The sequence below is a fragment of the Delphinapterus leucas genome, chromosome 17, assembly GCF_059928025.1.
Source record: "Delphinapterus leucas isolate spDelLeu-1000000601 "Yukka" chromosome 17, BTC_Dleu_Yukka2, whole genome shotgun sequence".
In the NCBI taxonomy this organism is placed as follows: domain Eukaryota; kingdom Metazoa; phylum Chordata; class Mammalia; order Artiodactyla; family Monodontidae; genus Delphinapterus; species Delphinapterus leucas.
This window is the reverse complement of record NC_143145.1, coordinates 72481276-72499815: the sequence shown is the minus strand read 5'-3', so window position 1 is coordinate 72499815 and position 18540 is coordinate 72481276. Positions and strand designations below refer to the sequence as shown.

Genomic DNA, 18540 nt, shown 5'->3' with positions numbered 1-18540 from the left:
TTGTTTTATTTTTTTGGTTTTGTTTATAATCAAGGTGACTGGGTGCTGCCTCTGCCTCAGATAGGAATTCAAGAGGGTTTGAGGGTGGAGGAGGAATGTTGTTTCGAACACCTTTGGTACATCCAAATGGTGTGGATAGCCCTCCTCTGTTCCCAGCAGTCAAGTGTGTGTGTGTGTGTGTGTGTGTGTGTGTGTGTGTGTGTGTGTGCACGTGCGTGTGTGTGTAAATTGCCTATTTGGAGAAGAAATTTGATTAGGGATATAGGTACAGTAATCTTTAGCATATAGGGAAAAAGAGCCCTCCCCCAAACACATACTATTAGCATTTGAGATACAGGTAGAAAAGTGATCTAGTTGACACTGAAAAGGAATTTTCGGACAGGTAGGTTGAAAACCAAGGTAGAATGCTTTCAAAAAATCAGGGAGAGAAAATATTTCAGAAAATCTAGCTGTCCGAAGTGGCAGATAACTTGGTAAAAAAAAAAGATGGCAAACACATTCATTGTGTGTGCAGCCATCTCCAAGCTGTGCTTGCATTGTTTCCTGCAATAATAGGAAAAGCTGGAAATTAAGTATCTTTTATTAGAGAAAGAAAAATGGATAAAGAAATCATGGTACATTCACACAATGGTATACTTTATAGTCATTAAAAATGGTACTGTAGAAAATATTTACTAATATAAGAATAGAGTTTTATACAAAAAGCAGATAACAAAATAGTATGTTTGCCTTTAATTTTGTTTTATATATGCATATAGAGGCATACCGCATTTGTATGTATGCCTTTATATGCTCAAAAAATTATTTGGAAGAATTCACAAGAAACTGTTATCATTATTTATGAGTGGAGACTTGTTTTCCTTTTCCCTTTATTATATTTTTTATTTTGTTCTGTGATAAATATGTATCGGTTTGACCAAATGAAATCAAATAGGCTTTTTGCAAAAGGAAGAATCGGGGTAATCTGTCTTTACAATTCTGATATCATTGGGATTTTTTCCAATAGGGAGTCAGACTTTGGAAAATAGCTACTTCCAGTTTATACCATATGAATTTTCTGATCTACTCTCATGAACTGAATTACATTGACTAAGCTATAAAGAATCATGAAAATTTGCTACTTTCATTTTTCTTAGCTACCACCTGATTCTAACTCTAGGGCTAACCTGATGCCTGGGGAAATGGAAATCTTGGTGGAGCAGGTTGCTCCTGTTTACTTGATCTAGCACAGCTTGGAATGTAAGAACTGTTTTGGAAGAAATTCTGATACCACTGAGACCTCTCTGAGGGATGGAATAAATGGAAAGGCCCATAAGTTGAAGGACACAAATGAAAGTATCCAGATAGGTTTGCAGTACAGCAGAATCAGGAACCAACCTCTGATATGCCTGTGGGAGCCCTTGCCTCTTTATCTAGAAGAGAAGCTTAGTTTCTGAAGGAACTCATTTCCCCCTGTTCATTTCCAAGAAGCCCACTTCTATCTGGGACACCATTGCTGCCCTAAGCCAAGCCTCTTTGGCTCCTCTGAAAGGACAATGTCTCCTGTAAAATCTCACTTGGGCTTTTAGGAAGACCATGTGATCCGGTATGCATCAAGAGTCCCATAATCAAATCCTGGGCCTTCTTTCCTTACAACATATTGTAGCAACCCACTGTATTTTCTCTCGCATATTCTGTTCCCCACTGCCCCTCAGTTTCTATAAAATTTTAAAATATACCTTAAAATATGATGGATTTTGAGAGTTAATGAAGTGCCTAAAAGTTGTTAATCTCATCTCAGGGAATAGCTGTGAATGTTCTGCTTGGCACTGGGAGAAATATCCTGGCTACTCAGTATGAATGGTTCTCATTAGAGCTTCCTGCTTCTGTAAAGAAGCGTGTCTTTAATATTCTTTCAATGGCTTTTAGTCAGGTTAAGCTTTGATTAAAATCGAAATACAAAAAGTGAATAATATCCTAGGCAATTTGACATGGATAATAGAGAGCCTAAAGAATTATACAGTATATAGTATTTGTTTAGATAAATTCTTAGGTAAAAATCATCAAAATATTTAAATGTTAAGAAAATATAATAATAGGTATCTGAAAAAATGTGTAAGACCAGACATTTAGAACGATTAGAGGCATAATTTCTTCCCCAAACCAAGTTCCCCATTTAGTTAGTTTGAACTTTATTCTGGGACTCATCACTTCTTATACTTTAATATGTCTTCATAGCAACCTTTTTCTTCATCTTAATTTTCCATTGGTAAAATTTCTTGGCCCTGCAAAACAGCTTCTGATACTTGCTAAAATGGACAGTGAACAGAGGATGTAGGGAGCTAGTTCACAAGTGAGGTTCAAGTTCTGTGTGACATGCATTTTGACCATTCAAGGTCATTAAGGCCTTTTGACTAACTTACCTGCAAGTTCTTGGCTACACTGTAGATAGGTGAAGTATTGCTGCTATCTTTATGAATAATGGATTCATAAGTCTGAGGTGTAAAAGAAATTTAAAGACCAACTGATAACTTTCTAAAAACTGAGTGAGGAAACTCTTTTTGCAGGGCCAAGGGCATTAATGCAGAAAGTTAAAAATAATCAAGGGAGTTTCAGAAATCTCAGACAGTTGGGTAATGGGTTATTTAATTCCAGATATCTAATTTTTATGATTTTGGATGAGAAAGAAAATTTTGTTTTATGTATCTACTCTCCCTTTCTGTCTTTTAAAATAGATTGTCTTTTAAATATTAATTTTTAAACAATATATTCAGTTCTAATCTTGAAATCATATTGGAAAGGAACATTTTTGTAATAATTGTATCAATGTAAATATAAGCATTTGAAATATATATTTGGCTTCTATAACCTGGACTGATATGTTTACATAAACCATTTGGTACTGTATAAAATTCCTACATTATCTTGAAATCTGAGTTATTCCAGGTGAGCCTGAATAATTTCATATATTTTTTAAACCCAAATATTCATAAGTGTGTGATATGCTAGACCTCTAGAAATGTTTATCATTGCTCAGAAAGCTGTGGGATCTGCCTGTCTCACAGGTACTCCCTACTATAGACTCACTAGAATATCTCAGAGTTCTTCACCACACTCACTCAGTAGTGATGCTGCCCAGCTGCAATGCTACCTTCATGAAGCGTTCTCTCCCTGAATCGTTGAATCAGGTACCTTCATAATACAGCAAGTTCCTGAATAATTGTTAAGCTTAGGTCACCGAACCCCCAAAGTCATGGCCGGACTCTGTTTTAGTGTAGTGACACGTAAAAATTCTTAATTACCAACAGTTTTTACCAAAGAAGAATTTTATAGAATATTGTTATGAAAAATTCATCTTGAATACACCTGTGTTTCTGGTTTTATCTACAAGGGGAAGAATGGTGCCATTTGTTGAGATGAAGTAGGGCATAGTATTTTTTCTGCTTTGTGTGTGGTTAATTTACTAGTTTAGTGGACTGAGATGATAGAGCAACTGGTAAAGTGTCCTCCACAGACACTCCGTACCTAAGCAGAGAGGGGATCTTCACTCAGGTTCATTTTCTTGAGACTACTTTCAGATTTTCTCTTCCAACCCAGTTCATTCTTTCTTGTGCTTTAGAGTCTGCTGAACGCTGGCTTCAGTCTGTTCTTATTTTCTGTGTTTCCTTGGACTTAAGAATTTTCCTTGTCTCTTGGCCCAGGAAGGTGATAGTCATCATGACAGCAGAGCTAGAGACTGACACCTTGGTAAAGAAAAACAGACAGAGACAGGAGAGAGCAAAAGAGCTGCTGAGAATGAAAGATAGATGCAGACAAAGATTGAAGTGGAAAAGAATCTTTTCAGTCCTACTTTCTGTTCAATTTACATTGATTTTATGAACTTCCAGGAGCCTGAGGTTTGGAATTATTATGTGGAGGTCCGTAGAAAAGCCAACCCCCAAATAAGGGCTAGGACTAGATTTGTCTGCAAAGGTTTCAATGAACCAGAAATCAGAAAGTATGCTAACCTCTGCCATCTCAGAGTTTCTCATCACTACTCACTCCTAGTCACTCCTTTAGGAATAATAAAAATCATTTCAATTAGAGGTGGAATTGTGCCATCAGTCTGTTGTTATTACTCTACAAGGAAGTAACAGAAACTGTTGAAGCATATCCTAAGGAATGAGGCTTGGTTTGAATATTCAGCAAACATTTACTGGGTTATGATCATGTGCTTGGATATGAACTGTAATGGGAGCTATGGAGATAAAAAACGATAGCTGCCTTCAAATAACTTGATGGTCATAACTCTAAATCCTTAAGTCCTGTATTATGTCTTCTGTCATATAAACCAGGCTTATACTGGAATAAACTCCATGATGAAACCAAATTATGAAAGAGACCCATAACCCTTTCCTTCCAAATCCCTTCACAAACTTCATTTCCCTGTATTTCAAGAGCTCATTAAACAAAACAGAAATCAAAATAAGCCTCATGCACTCCCTTCAACTAAGTTGAAGGAATTTAGTAATGATTAACTATGGATGGAGAAAACTAGCTTGGACCACCAGAAGATCCTACTACAGTTCTTTGGTGAATTGGACAAAAGACAATGTAGCTCAAATTCCTTCCCTCTTCACCCCACCAACCCACATTCTGACTGTATTCATTACGGTCAATAGGAAATGGTTTCTCTACAGGGTGTTCAACCATGTGAATTGTGAAGTAGAGGGAACACTCTTTTGGACACATTTTCTTTCTAATAACTTCTTCAACACCATCTCAGAGACAAGAAAACAAACTTTTTGCCGTTTAAAAAACCTTTATTTTATTTCTTTTATTTATTTTTTACAAAGAATACCCCCCACCTGGGGTGAAAAATATATCTGGTTAAGTGTAAAATATAGTTTTTGTCATACAAAAAGATATACAATCTAAAAGCAACAGAAAAATGAAACCACCTTCAGCCCACATACTTTCTCAGGAAAGGGAAGATAGAGCTTAGTGCTCTGACACAGGACCGTGAACAAAGTGCTGAAGCTGAGAGAGACTGAGCAAGTGTTAGTGGCTGCAGTGAGAGAGGGGCTGTCAACATCCCTGTCTTCTAACACTGGGCAGGAAGGGAGCCTTCATGGCTTTTGTGAAGACCTGCCCTCTAGTTTCTCATGGCAACATCAAAACAAAACAAAACAAAACAACACTGGGGTTTGACACCAGCTTCCCTCTGTCCTATGTCCTAAACCTGAGGGCTGGCCACACCTGCTCCAGTGCCTGGCCACAGTGCCTGTGTGCAACCATAAGCACAACATCCTTCAAACAGAAGGGGAAGTGAGACAATGGGAGGAGGATGTCTTTAGCCTGACGTGTTACGACTGAAATGCCCACAGGGATTCAGCAGCTGGCTCGGAAGAAAGACTGTGCTGGTGATAAAGATTTGCTGGTCATCACCATATAGAGGAATAAAAATGTCAGTGGTATGGGTTAGGTTACCAAGGGAAGTGTACCCTTGGCATTTCAGGCAAGGACTCCCTACCCCCAGAGAAGAGTATTCCTGTGAAGGAGACAAAGGAGAATAGAAAAGGTAGGGTAGCATTTCAAGAAAGAGAGTGGGGTTAACAGAGTCTCTCTCATCACAGAGAAATAAATTAAGTACTAAAACTTTTTACATTACTAACTTACAACAATTTTGGAAGAATGGTAAAGACAGAAATTGGACTGATGTACATTGAAGAGTGTGTAGATGGGAGAAGGGGAGCTTGTGAGGATAGAGAAATTAAAATACATGACCTACAACCACCTTTCTGCCTTAATGTTTTATCACTCTAGGAATCTGAATCAGTTCTTAAAAGAGAACAAAATTGTAACAGGCTAAGTTGCACTTGATTGTCATTATCACATAAAGACAACATCTCTACAGTTGTCTTTGCAAGTTAGCTCTGCATTTAATAGCCTACAAGCTGGTAGGCTTGTAGGTGCCTGTTTTGTTTGGTATTTGTTTTGTTTTTGTTGCATAATTTGCATTGTTTCAGCAGTTCACGCTGTTATAGTGACTTAAATTTCTAATTTGTTTTCATCAGTAGAAAGGATGGTACCACATTATTTTGAAGCACTCTTAAAAAGAAAAAATAGGATGGAAAATGCACTAGTTCCACAAATTGGAACTTTCGTTTTTGTTTTTAAGATTGGGTTATTAAGGATTGCTTCTAAAACTTTTTTATTTCTCTCTCTGTTGAATCCCAGGTATTGCAATTTCAGAGGAACTCGATAAGGTACGTTGAACCATCTAATGAAAATAAAATATAGAACTTACATTTTAATCCATTGTCTAAATGCTATGTTATGTTTCTGAAACATAAAGTGTTCACGTGTAATTTATTTGGTGCTAACATTTTAAAACTTTCAAAGTTATATGCTTTAAGAAAGTTATTGCATGAAATATATAATATCACCTGTTCTTTTGAGTTGAGAGTTTTAGAATTTGCTTAGAGAAAGCTGAATCACTGGAATCACTGAATCACTATATTAAAAATGAAAACTAATATAAACGATTTGGATTCTGCCTGTATCTAGATGGTGATGGTGATGGTGATATGGAAGACACTTGTACTTTTCTATAGCTACCCATTAGAAACCTTACTCAGTAGGATTTTTTTCTTTACTTCCAAGATGTCAAGGGAATATCATGGTGCCTTGGACTGGGGTGATAGTTGTGAAGGTGGTGAGAAGTGATATGATTAGGAATATATTTTAACGGTAATGTCAGTGGAACTTGCTATTAGATCAGTTGCAGAAGAAATCAGTCAGTGATGACTCCTAGGTTTGGGAGATGAGCAAGTAGGTGAATTGTGGTGCCATTTAACAGAATTGGAAAACCTGGGGAAATAGCACATTTGGCAGGTTGGGATAGCGTCAAGATTTCTCTTTTGAATTGTTTAGTTTGAGTTGTCTGTGAAACATATTTATATGAGTTCTTGCTCATGAGTGAGATTTGATTTAGAGTTATACATTTAGGAGTCATTGAAATAGAAGTTCTCATTTTTTTGGTCTTAGGACCCCTTTATACTCCTAAAAATTATGTAGAGGACCCCAAAAGCTTTAATTTATATAGGTTTCATTCATCAGTATTTGCCATGTTAGAATTTAAAACTGATAAAAATTTTACATGTTTATTCATTTTAAAAATAGCACTGATAAAACCATTTCATTAACAAAAATAACATTTTTATGAAAAATACTTTATTTTCCAAAACAAGATATTTGTGAGAAAGTGGCATTGTTTACATTTTTGAAAACCTTTTTACTATCTGGTTTAATTGAAAATTTTAGATCTTCATATCTGCTTCTGCATTCAGTCTGTTGTGGCTGAAAAAAAATCTGACATCATATTGGAAAAAAGAGAAGCACCTAGAAATAGCCATCAGTATTTGGTGAACATTGGTCCAGATGATGTCTCTCTAAAGAGAAAACATATTGAAATTTGGCTTGGTGCCTAGATATATAGGTAGAAAGAAAGTGATATATAGGTAGAAAGAAAGTGCAAAAAATGGGATTATATAAGTCATGACATTTTAAAATAATAAACTATAAGGTAATAATTATAATTTACAAAAGCAATAAAGTTAGTATCCTTCTATTCCAAATAGGACTATACCTTTTGAGTTTTGTACCAAAAAATACATTTCTGATTCACTAAATAAATGAAATTTATGAATGTACTTTAAAATATGAATTGATAGGGCTTCCCTGGTGGCGCAGTGGTTGAGAGTCCGCCTGCTGATGCAGAGGACACGAGTTCGTGCCCTGATCCGGGAAGATCCCACATGCTGCGAAGCGGCTGGGCCCGTGAGCCATGGCCGCTGAGCCTGCGCGTCCGGAGCCTGTGCTCCGCAACGGGAGAGGCCATGACAGTGAGAGGCCCGTGTACTGCAAAAAAAAAAAAAAAAAAAAAAGAATTGATAAACCATCCTAATATTTTAAAATTATTTAAATTTCAATCTGTACTATGTGCAAAACCAGATCCTGACTATATACCATAGCAAGTAGAATAAGTGGCAGGTGAGGTCTTCCAGCTTTGTCCTGCTCTTCTAGTCCTCTGCTGTCCATCACTGTCTTTGACCCAGCTCGTCTCCTCCTTGTACCGTGACTTTCCTTATAATTTGCAGAAATTTAATAATCCCTGTCTTGTATTTATTTTTTGTGTTCATTCTAAGTGCAAAGACATAATTATCACTATTTCTGGGTGCATTTTTTTGCTCCTTCCAGTATATTCTGCAAAGCCCTGCCTGCCTGAGCCATAAATTAGCTTGTGTGACTGCTTGGCCCTTGTCCTTCCCTTTTTTTCCTGGGCTCTGACCTGCAGCCTGGTTGGTTTCTACGTCAGCCTTTTTTTTTGGTGAGCTAAAGGACATACTAATTGTTCTTTGAACTGAAAATGGATTTCACCTTCATTGGAAGGTGTAAAAATGTGGAAGCCTTGAAACTTGGTTAAATATCATCCTTAGGATACATCCTCCCCCTTCTCACCTCCTCTCTTCTAAGCACTAGCTCAGCGGAGTTTCCATTTAACTAAGTTGCATAAACTGCAGATTTTCACTACTTACCTAATGTTCCCATTTTTGAAGACTTTGTGGAAATTGCTGAAATTTATTACATATTTATTATTTTTCAATAGGAAGATGCCAACTATTGTCATAAATAAGCTTTTATTGAAAAAAATTATGTCAGTGCAAAAAGATTGTTCCCACTGTCACATCTGACATTCAGGAGTGAAAAGTTATACAGAGGACACACAGGCTTCCAGAGCCAAAGCACCATCCTTTGCCTGCCCCTTGGGGGAGAGGGAGAGCCTGCCCCATGGCGCCCTCTGCTGACCATGAAGCTCACAGTCTTGCATTTTTCTCGCTAAGAAAATGTGAATCTCAGGCTGGTACTAAAACTGTAGTCAAAAAGAATGATTTAAAAACTCTTAGGGGAAAACATAGGAAGATCACTCTTTGACATAAATCACAGCAAGATCTTTTTTGACCCACCTCCTAGAGTAACGGAAATAAAAACAAAAATAAACAAATGGGACCTAATGAAACTTCAGAGCTTTTGCACAGCAAAGGAAGCTATAAACAAGATGAAAAGACAACCCTCAGAATGGGAGAAAAAATTTGCAAACGAATCAGCGGATAAAGGATTAATCTCCAAAATATATAAACAGCTCATGCAACTCAATATTAAAAAAACAAACAGCCCAACCAAAAAATGGGTAGAAGACCTAAATAGACATTTCTCCAAAGAAGACATACAGATGGCCAAGAGGCACATGAAAAGCTGCTCAACAGCACTAATTATTAGAGAAATGCAAATCAAACTACAATGAGGTATCATCTCACACCAGTTAGAATGGGCACATAAGAAAATCTACAAACAACAAATGCTGGAGAGGGTGTGGAGAAAAGGGACCCCTCTTGCACTGTTGGTGGGAATGTAAATTGATACAGCCACTATGGAGAACAGTGTGGAGGTTCCTTAAAGAACTAAAAATAGAACTACCATACGACCCAGCAATCCCACTCTTGGGCATATACCCAGAGAAAACCATAATGCAAAAAGACACATGCACCCCAGTGTTCACTGCAGCACTATTTACAATAGTCAGATCATGGAAGCAACCTAAATGCCCATCGACAGATGAATGGATAAAGAAGATGTGGTACATATATACAATGGAATATTACTCAGCCATAAAAAGGAACGGAATTGGGTCATTTGTAGAGACGTGGATGAACCTAGGGACTGTCATACGGAGTGAAGTAAGTCAGAAAGAGAAAATCAAATATCATATATTAACACATGTATGTGGAACCTAGGAAAATGGTACGGATGAACCGGTGTGCAGGGCAGAAACAGAGACACAGATGTAGGGAACAAACGTATGGACACAAAGGGGGGAAAGCGGCAGGGGGTGGGGCTGGGGGTGTGATGAACTGGGTGATTGGGTTTGACATGTATACACTGATGTGTATAAAATGGATGAGTAATAAGAACCTGCTGTATAAAAAAAATTATTTTAAAAAAAGAATGATTTACAATGGGTGTTGAGCTGACACCTGTGTCTTTAATATAGTAATAAAAATCAATACAACTTCTTCCTTTTAATCTTCCATTAACAATTTTGGGGGTTCACTAAAGATTACTTTTCTTAACCTTTATAAAGTACTGATCTTTAACTGTCATATTCTAATTCACTTATTATTTCACTGAAGTTATTTTTTCTGTGACTTTTAAAGTTAGTTTATGAATTCTGATAAAGGTAATAAGAATTATTAATTCTACTTGAGATGGAAAAATAAAACAGAAGCTAATGTTATTTTTAAGGCTTTTTAAAAAATTGTGAGACTTCAATAAATGTCTTATTCATTAGTCTTTTCCTTTCCCTTTTCTTAGCCATCGTATTGGTTTTCTACTGCTGTTGTAACAAATTGAAACAGCACAAATTGATTATCATACAGTTCTGTAGTTTAGAAGTTAAACCATGCGCCTTCCTGGGTTAAAATCAGGTGTAATAGGGCTTCATTCCTTCCTGAAGTTCTAGGAGAAAGGTGTTACCTTGCCTTTTCCACTTTCTAAAGGCTGCTGCATTCCTGGTGCATGGTCCCTTTTCTACATCTTCAAAACTAGCAGCAGTGTCTCATTTCTCTCTAAGTGCATCCCGGAAAAGCTGTCCACTTGTATGAAATCCCGTGATTAGTTTGGGGCCACCCAGCTAATCTGGATAATCTCATCTTAGCATTTTTAACCTTAATCATGCAAAGCCCCTTTTGCCATGTAATGTAACATATTTAGAGGTTTGGGGATTGGGATGTGGACATCTTTGGGAAGAGCCATTATTTTACCTACACAGCCACTATCCAAGCTCAGATGGTATTACCTTTCATATCTTTATCTAATTCTTCAGGCTCCTGCCATTCTGATTCACCCTTCAAAATGCCATATAGTAAGCCTGGCTGGTTCCTGCTCGGTTACCCTTCAGTAGGGCAGTGTGACCCATCTTTCAACTCCTGTGAATATTGGGTGCTTATGGACTCACCCTTCTCCAGAGCATGGTTTCAACTCAGTGGGAGCCATCCTGCCCAGAGATGCCTGGGTTCACCATCAACCAATGACTGACTAAAATAAGACTGAGTTGTCGTTTACATTACAGAGCTCCTTATGGGATAGGCTGAGAGTAGACTTTAGCTGAACCCATATCTTTGCCTAGCTTCTTCCCGTCTTCTCCTGCTTCCTTCAGTCTCTTACAGGTTTCACTTAAAGAGACCCCCATCAGTAAACCACTTGGTTAGCCTCGGGTTTTAGGGAACCCTACCTAGGGAATTCTGCTAAAAAATTTTCCATGACTTCCTGTTACTTCACAAATTAAGTCCAACTTTCTAAGACTAGAATTAACAGTTTCCATTTTGTCTTTCAAATCTATATCTTATGCTTCATTTTCCTCTTTTTCTCTACTCAGAGTCTGTGCTGTGCTGACAAAAGGAGCACTGTAAGGCAGCCAGACTACAGTACTTCCAAGTCATATTTTTAATTTATTTCCACATTTTTGCTCATTGTCAGTCCCTCCCCTTTCTCCAACTCTTTTCCATCCTTCAAGCTCCAGGCTTTCAATGTCTTCATATATAAAAAATTATATGTGCAGTTATTCTTTGATCAGATGATCCTACTTCTATGAGTCTATTCCAAGGACACACTGGCAAAACTATAAAAAGACCAATGTGGGTGACTATACATTGTTGTGCTACTTTAATAGGAAAAGAGTTGAAATAACTAAATGTTCATTGAAAGAAGAATAACTTATAGTACTTCCACTATAGAGTACCATACAGCTATAAAAATGAAAGAATATCTCTGTAGATACTATAGAGCGATCCCCAGGATATATTGTTGAATAAAAAAGGCAAAGAGAAGAAGTGTGTTTATAGTGTGCTATCATTTATCTCAGTAAGTGTAATGAAAATATAGATGCGTATTTGCTTATATTAAAGCCAAAACAATGGCAGAACCTGCCGTACTGTAAAACACACACACACACACACACTTACTTTTTAAACGTTACCTATGGGAGAAGGGAAGGAATAGAGTAGCAGTGGGGAAGGTGTAGAGAGGATAGGAATAGAATCTTGACTTCCTAGAATTTTATGTGAGACTTTGGAATCATTTAAATATTTTATATAATTTTTTAAAAAAACAAGGTTAAATCTTAAAACAGTGATTTCTAAGAAGCAAAAGCAAATGAAACAAATGAGAACAACTGTATTTCAGGTTGATGGCAAAACACACTGAAGTGAATTACTCCAAGTCATTATAAACACAGTTATTTGATTGTTCTCTAGTGGGATATACCCAAAGGCCCAAGGGAACAGCATCAGCTCTTAAACTGTTTTTAGTAATTGTATCATTAATGATAGTGTTGATATTATTATAAAGAGACTTTTGTGTATGCTTTGTGTGATATAGCAAAGAAGTAATTATATTGATATCCTAAGAACCAGAATTTTTGGCATAGGGGAAAGGAAATACAGATAAGAGATTATAAGTTTAAGTAACAATCCTATATCCTGTTTTGAATTGAAAGTATCATTCAGAACTCATAATATTTTTTTATTTTAAAAACAAAAATACACTATCTACAGGCAGTAAACTCAACTAGAGCCCAGATATTGTTTTCTGAATATTTTTCTCTATTAAAAGGAACCAAGTCTCTTTGGAAAAATGGCTGAATCTAGATTCAGCAGCTGAGAAAGTACAACTTGAGTCTGGATATCATTTAGCACCAGCAGGTAAAGATGAAATCAAAGAATGATGGAACATGTCAGAAAGACACAGGAACCTCCTTGCAGGAGCTCCTACTAGGAGCATTAAAGCCTGAAAATAATGATAGTAATGTGTTGTAGTCTATTGAATGAAATAAAATCCATAAGTCCATAGTGATATACCTATGTACATACATATACCTACCTACATACCAACATAAGTGGAGGTGAGGGAGAAGCTCTTTCTCATAGTAGAGTACCAACAAATACATTCAGACCGAATGGTGAAATTAGAAAATCACACATTGGCAACGTTCATAGTAATTGATGAAGACAAAGGTCAGCAAAGAATGTTAAAATTAGCTGATGAAATTTTGATGAATTACAGGATATCTACATAGTCTCACAGTGACTACTCTAGAAGATACTTAATAATTGACAAGAGAAAAGTAGCAACTTTACAATGGAGAAACATGGAAGACACCCCCTTAACCAAGCGATCAGGGTTGTCGTCATTAGTCCTGGGACAAATCAGCGTCATGTGCCTTTTGATATGAAAGGAATACATCACTTCTGCGTTATTCTTGCCAAGAATGTATAACTTGAATATAGTCGTGTGGAAAAATTTGAAAAACAAATTGAAGGACCTACTAAAAGATAACTGGTCCTTGTTTTTAAAAACCATGAAGGTCATAAATGTCAGAGAAAGACTGAAAACTGTTCCACATTAAAGGAGATAAACACATGACAATTGAATGCCATACATGATCCAGGATTTCTTTTGTGGTGTGCAACGTTATTTGAATAATTGGGGAAATTTAAACAACGTTAGTCTGTTAGTATTATATCACTATTAATTACTGGTTTTGGTAATTATACTGTGGCCATATAGGAAAATGCCCTTCTTTGTAGGAAGTACACCCTGAAGTGTTTATGGGTAAAAGAGTATTCATATCTACAAATTACCTTCAGATGGTTCTGGGGAAATTATGAGTGTGTGTGTGTGTATAAATATGTATGATAAAGCAAAATGTCAGCTAACAACGTTGACCTTATCCCATTAACAATATTTTGGCAGTCTGGGTGAAGGGTATATAGGAATTCTTTTTTTTTTTTTTTCCTCAACTTTTCTGTAAGCCTGAATTATTTCAGTTTAAAACATAGGTATTTCTTAGACCTGTCCACTATTACCAACCCCAAAACAGTAAATACCCCAAGTGTTCAGATTCTAGTCTTAAAATATATTTCCAACTAAAAAGAATCATAATCCCTTGAAATAATGGTTGCTTCCAGGTCAGGAGCAGACAGTGTACAAAATGAGCCTAAAATATCTTCTCATGCCAGAGGTAAGAACTATGGGAGACCACCAGGATTGTGTCAGGAGAGCTCAGGAGCCGGCTCAAGTAGTCTTCTGCTGGAGAGAGTTAAGAAAATTTGAACATGAATAAGAACAATAACTACAATGCAGTGAATTATACCTAATATGTTAAAATCCATATGTTCATCCAAAGAATTATTAATCTTTAGCAGGTGCTAGGGGACCAAAGTTACCATTTTAAAAAACTGGTAAAAGTAAAGGGAAAGAATGAAACTTTTAATCTTCCTTTCCCATATAAACCGTACTTTAGAGTAACCAAATATTTGATGACGGGAAGTTTCTCTTTCCAGAAGTATTCCAGCAAATAAGTGAATATGGAATTATAAAATTAGACAATTACCATTTATCAATTCCTAGTGAATTAATGGATCTAAGCAGTAATATCAATGCTGCCAAAATCACTAAAGAAGAGTCAAGGGGATGGTCTGTGCCTCCAGATGAACCTCACCATTCTCTCTGAAGCAGTATTGGCAAAAAACAAAAACTACAACAAAAAAACTTTATCCTGGGGCTTCCCTGGTGGCGCAGTGGCTGAGAGTCCGCCTGCCGATGCAGGGGACATGGGTTCGTGCCCCGGTCCGGGAAGATCCCACATGCCGCGGAGCGGCTGGGCCCGTGAGCCATGGCCGCTGAGCCTGCGCGTCCGGAGCCTGTGCTCCGCAACGGGAGAGGTCACAACAGTGAGAGGCCCGCGTACCGCAAAACAAACAAAACTTTATCCTAACTAACTACTAATTTACAGAAAGTACAAAGAGCAGAGGAACATTTTAAGCCACATCACAGGGATGCAAAGGGAAAAACCAGACTCTGGAAAACTCACAGGACAAACAAGTCGAGTTTTCTGAACAACAGCAACAGCAAAATTACAAGACAGGAAATGAGACAGAGGAAGAGAATACATAGCTTAAAAGAGGCATAAAGGACTGTTGATCAGTCACAACCTACCAAGTCTTGCTTAGAGTCTGATGTGTGCCAACTGAGATAATTCCCTGATATAATCAGGTAAATTTGGTAACTAGTTAGATATTTGATATCAGAAATATTCTTACTTTATATTTAGGTATGGTAATGGTACTGTATGTGTTTACAAAAAAAGCACTCTTACCTTTTAGAGACTACATACTGGATTATTTACAAATGATATGATATATAGTGAATGGGATTTACTTCAAAATGATCTGAGCAGAGAGAGGGGTGATGTGGGTGGAGATAAGGGTGAAGTGAGTTTATCCATGAGTTGTTAACTGAGGAAAATATGTGTGGGTACAGAGGGGCTTGCTTTACTCTTCCTTCTACTTTTGTATTAGTGTGAAAATTTCCATAATAAAGAGTAAAAATTTTAGATCATGGGTAGGAGGGTGCATAAGATAGTGAAGGAAAGGAGGAGAGATAGTACTGAACACCTATTAGGGTTAGCAGATATGCTAGGTGTTTTTTAATTTTTATTTATTTATTTTTTTGCGGTACGTGGGCCTCTCACTGTTGTGGCCTCTCCCGTTGCGGAGCACAGGCTCCGGACGCGCAGGCTCAGCGGCCATGGCTCACGGGCCCAGCTGCTACGCGGCATGCGGGATCTTCCTGGACCAGGGCACGAAACCGTGTCCCCTGCATCGGCAGGCAGAATCCCAACCACTGCGCCACCAGGGAAGCCCTATGTTAGGTGTTTTTGATATGTTATTGAATTTAGTTCTTGTACCAGTCCAATGAAGTGGTTGTGCTTTTCCTGTTTTACAAATAAGAAAACTGAAGCTAGAATGATTAAGTGATTTGCTGAAAGTCTCAGAATTAGTGGAGATGGAATAAATAAATACTCCCCTGCTAGCTTCTGATTCTTTATCTGCCTGATTCCAAATCTGTGCTTTTCCCTAGCACTATGTACTGTGTACTCCACCATAAAAGGGGGAAATCTGAAAATGAGTTGTTAAAATATATTGTTTTAACAACTTTATTGAGATAAAATTCTCGTAATAAAATCTGCCCTTTTAGAGTATACAGTTTAGTGGGTTTTAGTGTATTCAGGTAGTTGTGTAACCACTACTTCAACCTAAATTTAGAACATCCTCATCATCCCCAAAAGAAACCTCGTGTCTACCCCCCATTCCTCCTAACCCCTTAGCCTAAGACAACCACTAATTTACTTTGTCTCTTTAGATTTGCCTATACTGGAAATTTCATATAAATGCAGTCATAAAAATATGTGGTCTTTTGTGACTGTCTTCTTTCACTTAGCATAATGTTTTCAAGGTTCATTAATGTTGTAGCATATATCAGTACATCATTTCCTTTTATTGCTGAATAATGTTCTATTGTATGGATATACCACCCTTTGTTTATTCATTCATCAATTTGTGGACATTGGAGTTGTTTCCACTTTTCAGCTATTAAGAATAATGTTTCTGTGAACATTCATGTATAAGTTTTTGTGTGAACATGTTTTTTAAATTTCTCTTGGGCATATATGTAGGGAATGAAAATGCTAGAACATATGCTAACTCTATATTTAACTTTTTGAGGAACTGTCAAACTATTTTGCACGGTGACAGCACCATTATACCTTCCAACCAGCAAGTATGCGGGTTCAAATATCTCCATATCCTTGTTAACATTTGTTGTTGTCTGTCTTAAATTATAGCCATCCTCCTGGGTGTAAAGTAGTATTTTACTGCGGTTTTGGTTTACATTGCCCTAATGACTAGTAATGTTGGTAATACATATTGAAACATTGAATCATACATTATCTTAATTTTGTCATTCTTTTATTCACTCTACAAATGTTTATAAAGTACTTTCTATATGTCAGACCTTGGAAAAGAAATGACAGTTCAACTTTTGTAAGTATAGGCAACAGTGCTAGTAGCTGGTGGGTTTGGTGGTGAGAAAAGGAACAAATTCTCGGCCGATTGCTTTCATTTCTCACTGAGATAACCACCGTGATCAGCTGAGAATCAGGAGGAGACAGGAGATGTTGTAACTAACTAAGGAGGGAAAATATATCTGAACTAAAAGAGAAAAACACAACTAATTGAACTTCAGTTAATCTAGCAATATGGCATGTGCATTTTTAACTTTTACTAGATACCGCAGAATTTCTCTCAAAAGAAGTTGTGTTAATTTATACTCCCAGCAGCAGTTTATAATAATATATATCACTCCTGGTCCTTGCTGACACTCACTGTCATCAGGTATTTTAATCAAAAATGGTTTCTCGGGTGTCCCTGGTGGCGCAGTGGTTGAGAGTCCGCCTGCCGATGCAGGGGACGCAGGTTCGTGCCCCAGTGCGGGAGGATCCCACATGCCGCGGAGTGGCTGGGCCCGTGAGCCATGGCCGCTGAGCCTGCGCGTCTGGAGCCTGTGCTCCGCAACGGGAGAGGCCACAGCAGTGAGAGGCCCACGTACCGAAAAAAAAAAAAAAAAAAAAAGATTTTTCATGGATTCAATTAACAATTGTATAATTTTTTAATAGGATTGAATGCCCACTTGCCTCTTTTGCTCATGTTTATTGCCCAGTTATTTTTCTTTTCTTTAGATTTGTGTGAGTTTATTATACATTCTGGATGTCAGCTCTTGTTGTGCGTCTCAAATCTATTCTTAAATATTGAGGCTTGTCATCACTTTTTAAATAGTGCCTTCTATTAACAGAACATTTTAACATTAACTTGTAATGTTTTAAGAAATTCTTTTCTACTTGATATCCTGAAAACATTACTGTTTATTTTCTATTAAAAATTCTGTTTTTTATCTTTAAGCTACTTGAAATTATTTTTTTAATATGGCAAAAAGTTGGAACATATGAATTTCCTATAACTATTCATGGAAAAGTTCATCATTTGTCCATAAATGTGCATGCTTCTGTCACTTATCTTGTTTCTAGGCCTTCTGTTTTCTTCTTTTGGTCCGTTTGCTTGTTTCTGTTACTCCATTGGGTTTGGAATTGCTTTGTATTTTAGATTGATAGGAGAGAATTGACGTCTTTACATTTCCGAGTCATTCTATCAATGAACGAAGCATGTTTCCATTTAATTAAATATTATAGTGTTTTATGATAAAGTCATATAGTTACATTCAAAAAGAGCATGTAGATTTTTATTAACTTGATTCCTAGGTACATTGTCTTTTGGGCTCTTATTGTCAGTGGTATCTGTTTTATAAGTTACATTTTAAAACTTATTGGCATATAGGAATGAATGTTATTTTTCTAATTTTATCTTAAATTCAGTAAGCTTGCTGAACTCATATTAATTTGTAACTTGTTTCTGAATTCTCTTGGTTTGTCTGTATAAAAAATATATGTGAATGATGATAGTTTTGTTTCTTCTTTTCCATTAAGTGATGAGAATGATGTGGAATAACCACATTAAATATTCCTGTTAGAGAAGGGAAATAATGAGAGGTTTATAGAAATTGCTGGTT

General features: G+C 36.9%; 1 protein-coding gene across 1 annotated transcript in view; it reads left to right on the top strand.

Annotated features, from left to right (window-relative positions):
* Positions 1-18540, top strand: part of C17H8orf34 (chromosome 17 C8orf34 homolog) — a 109758-nt gene that overhangs the window by 77898 nt on the left and 13320 nt on the right. Inside the window, 1 exon segment of the mRNA XM_022595250.3 lies at positions 6199-6227. Within this exon segment, the coding sequence (XP_022450958.2) occupies positions 6199-6227 (29 nt within the window).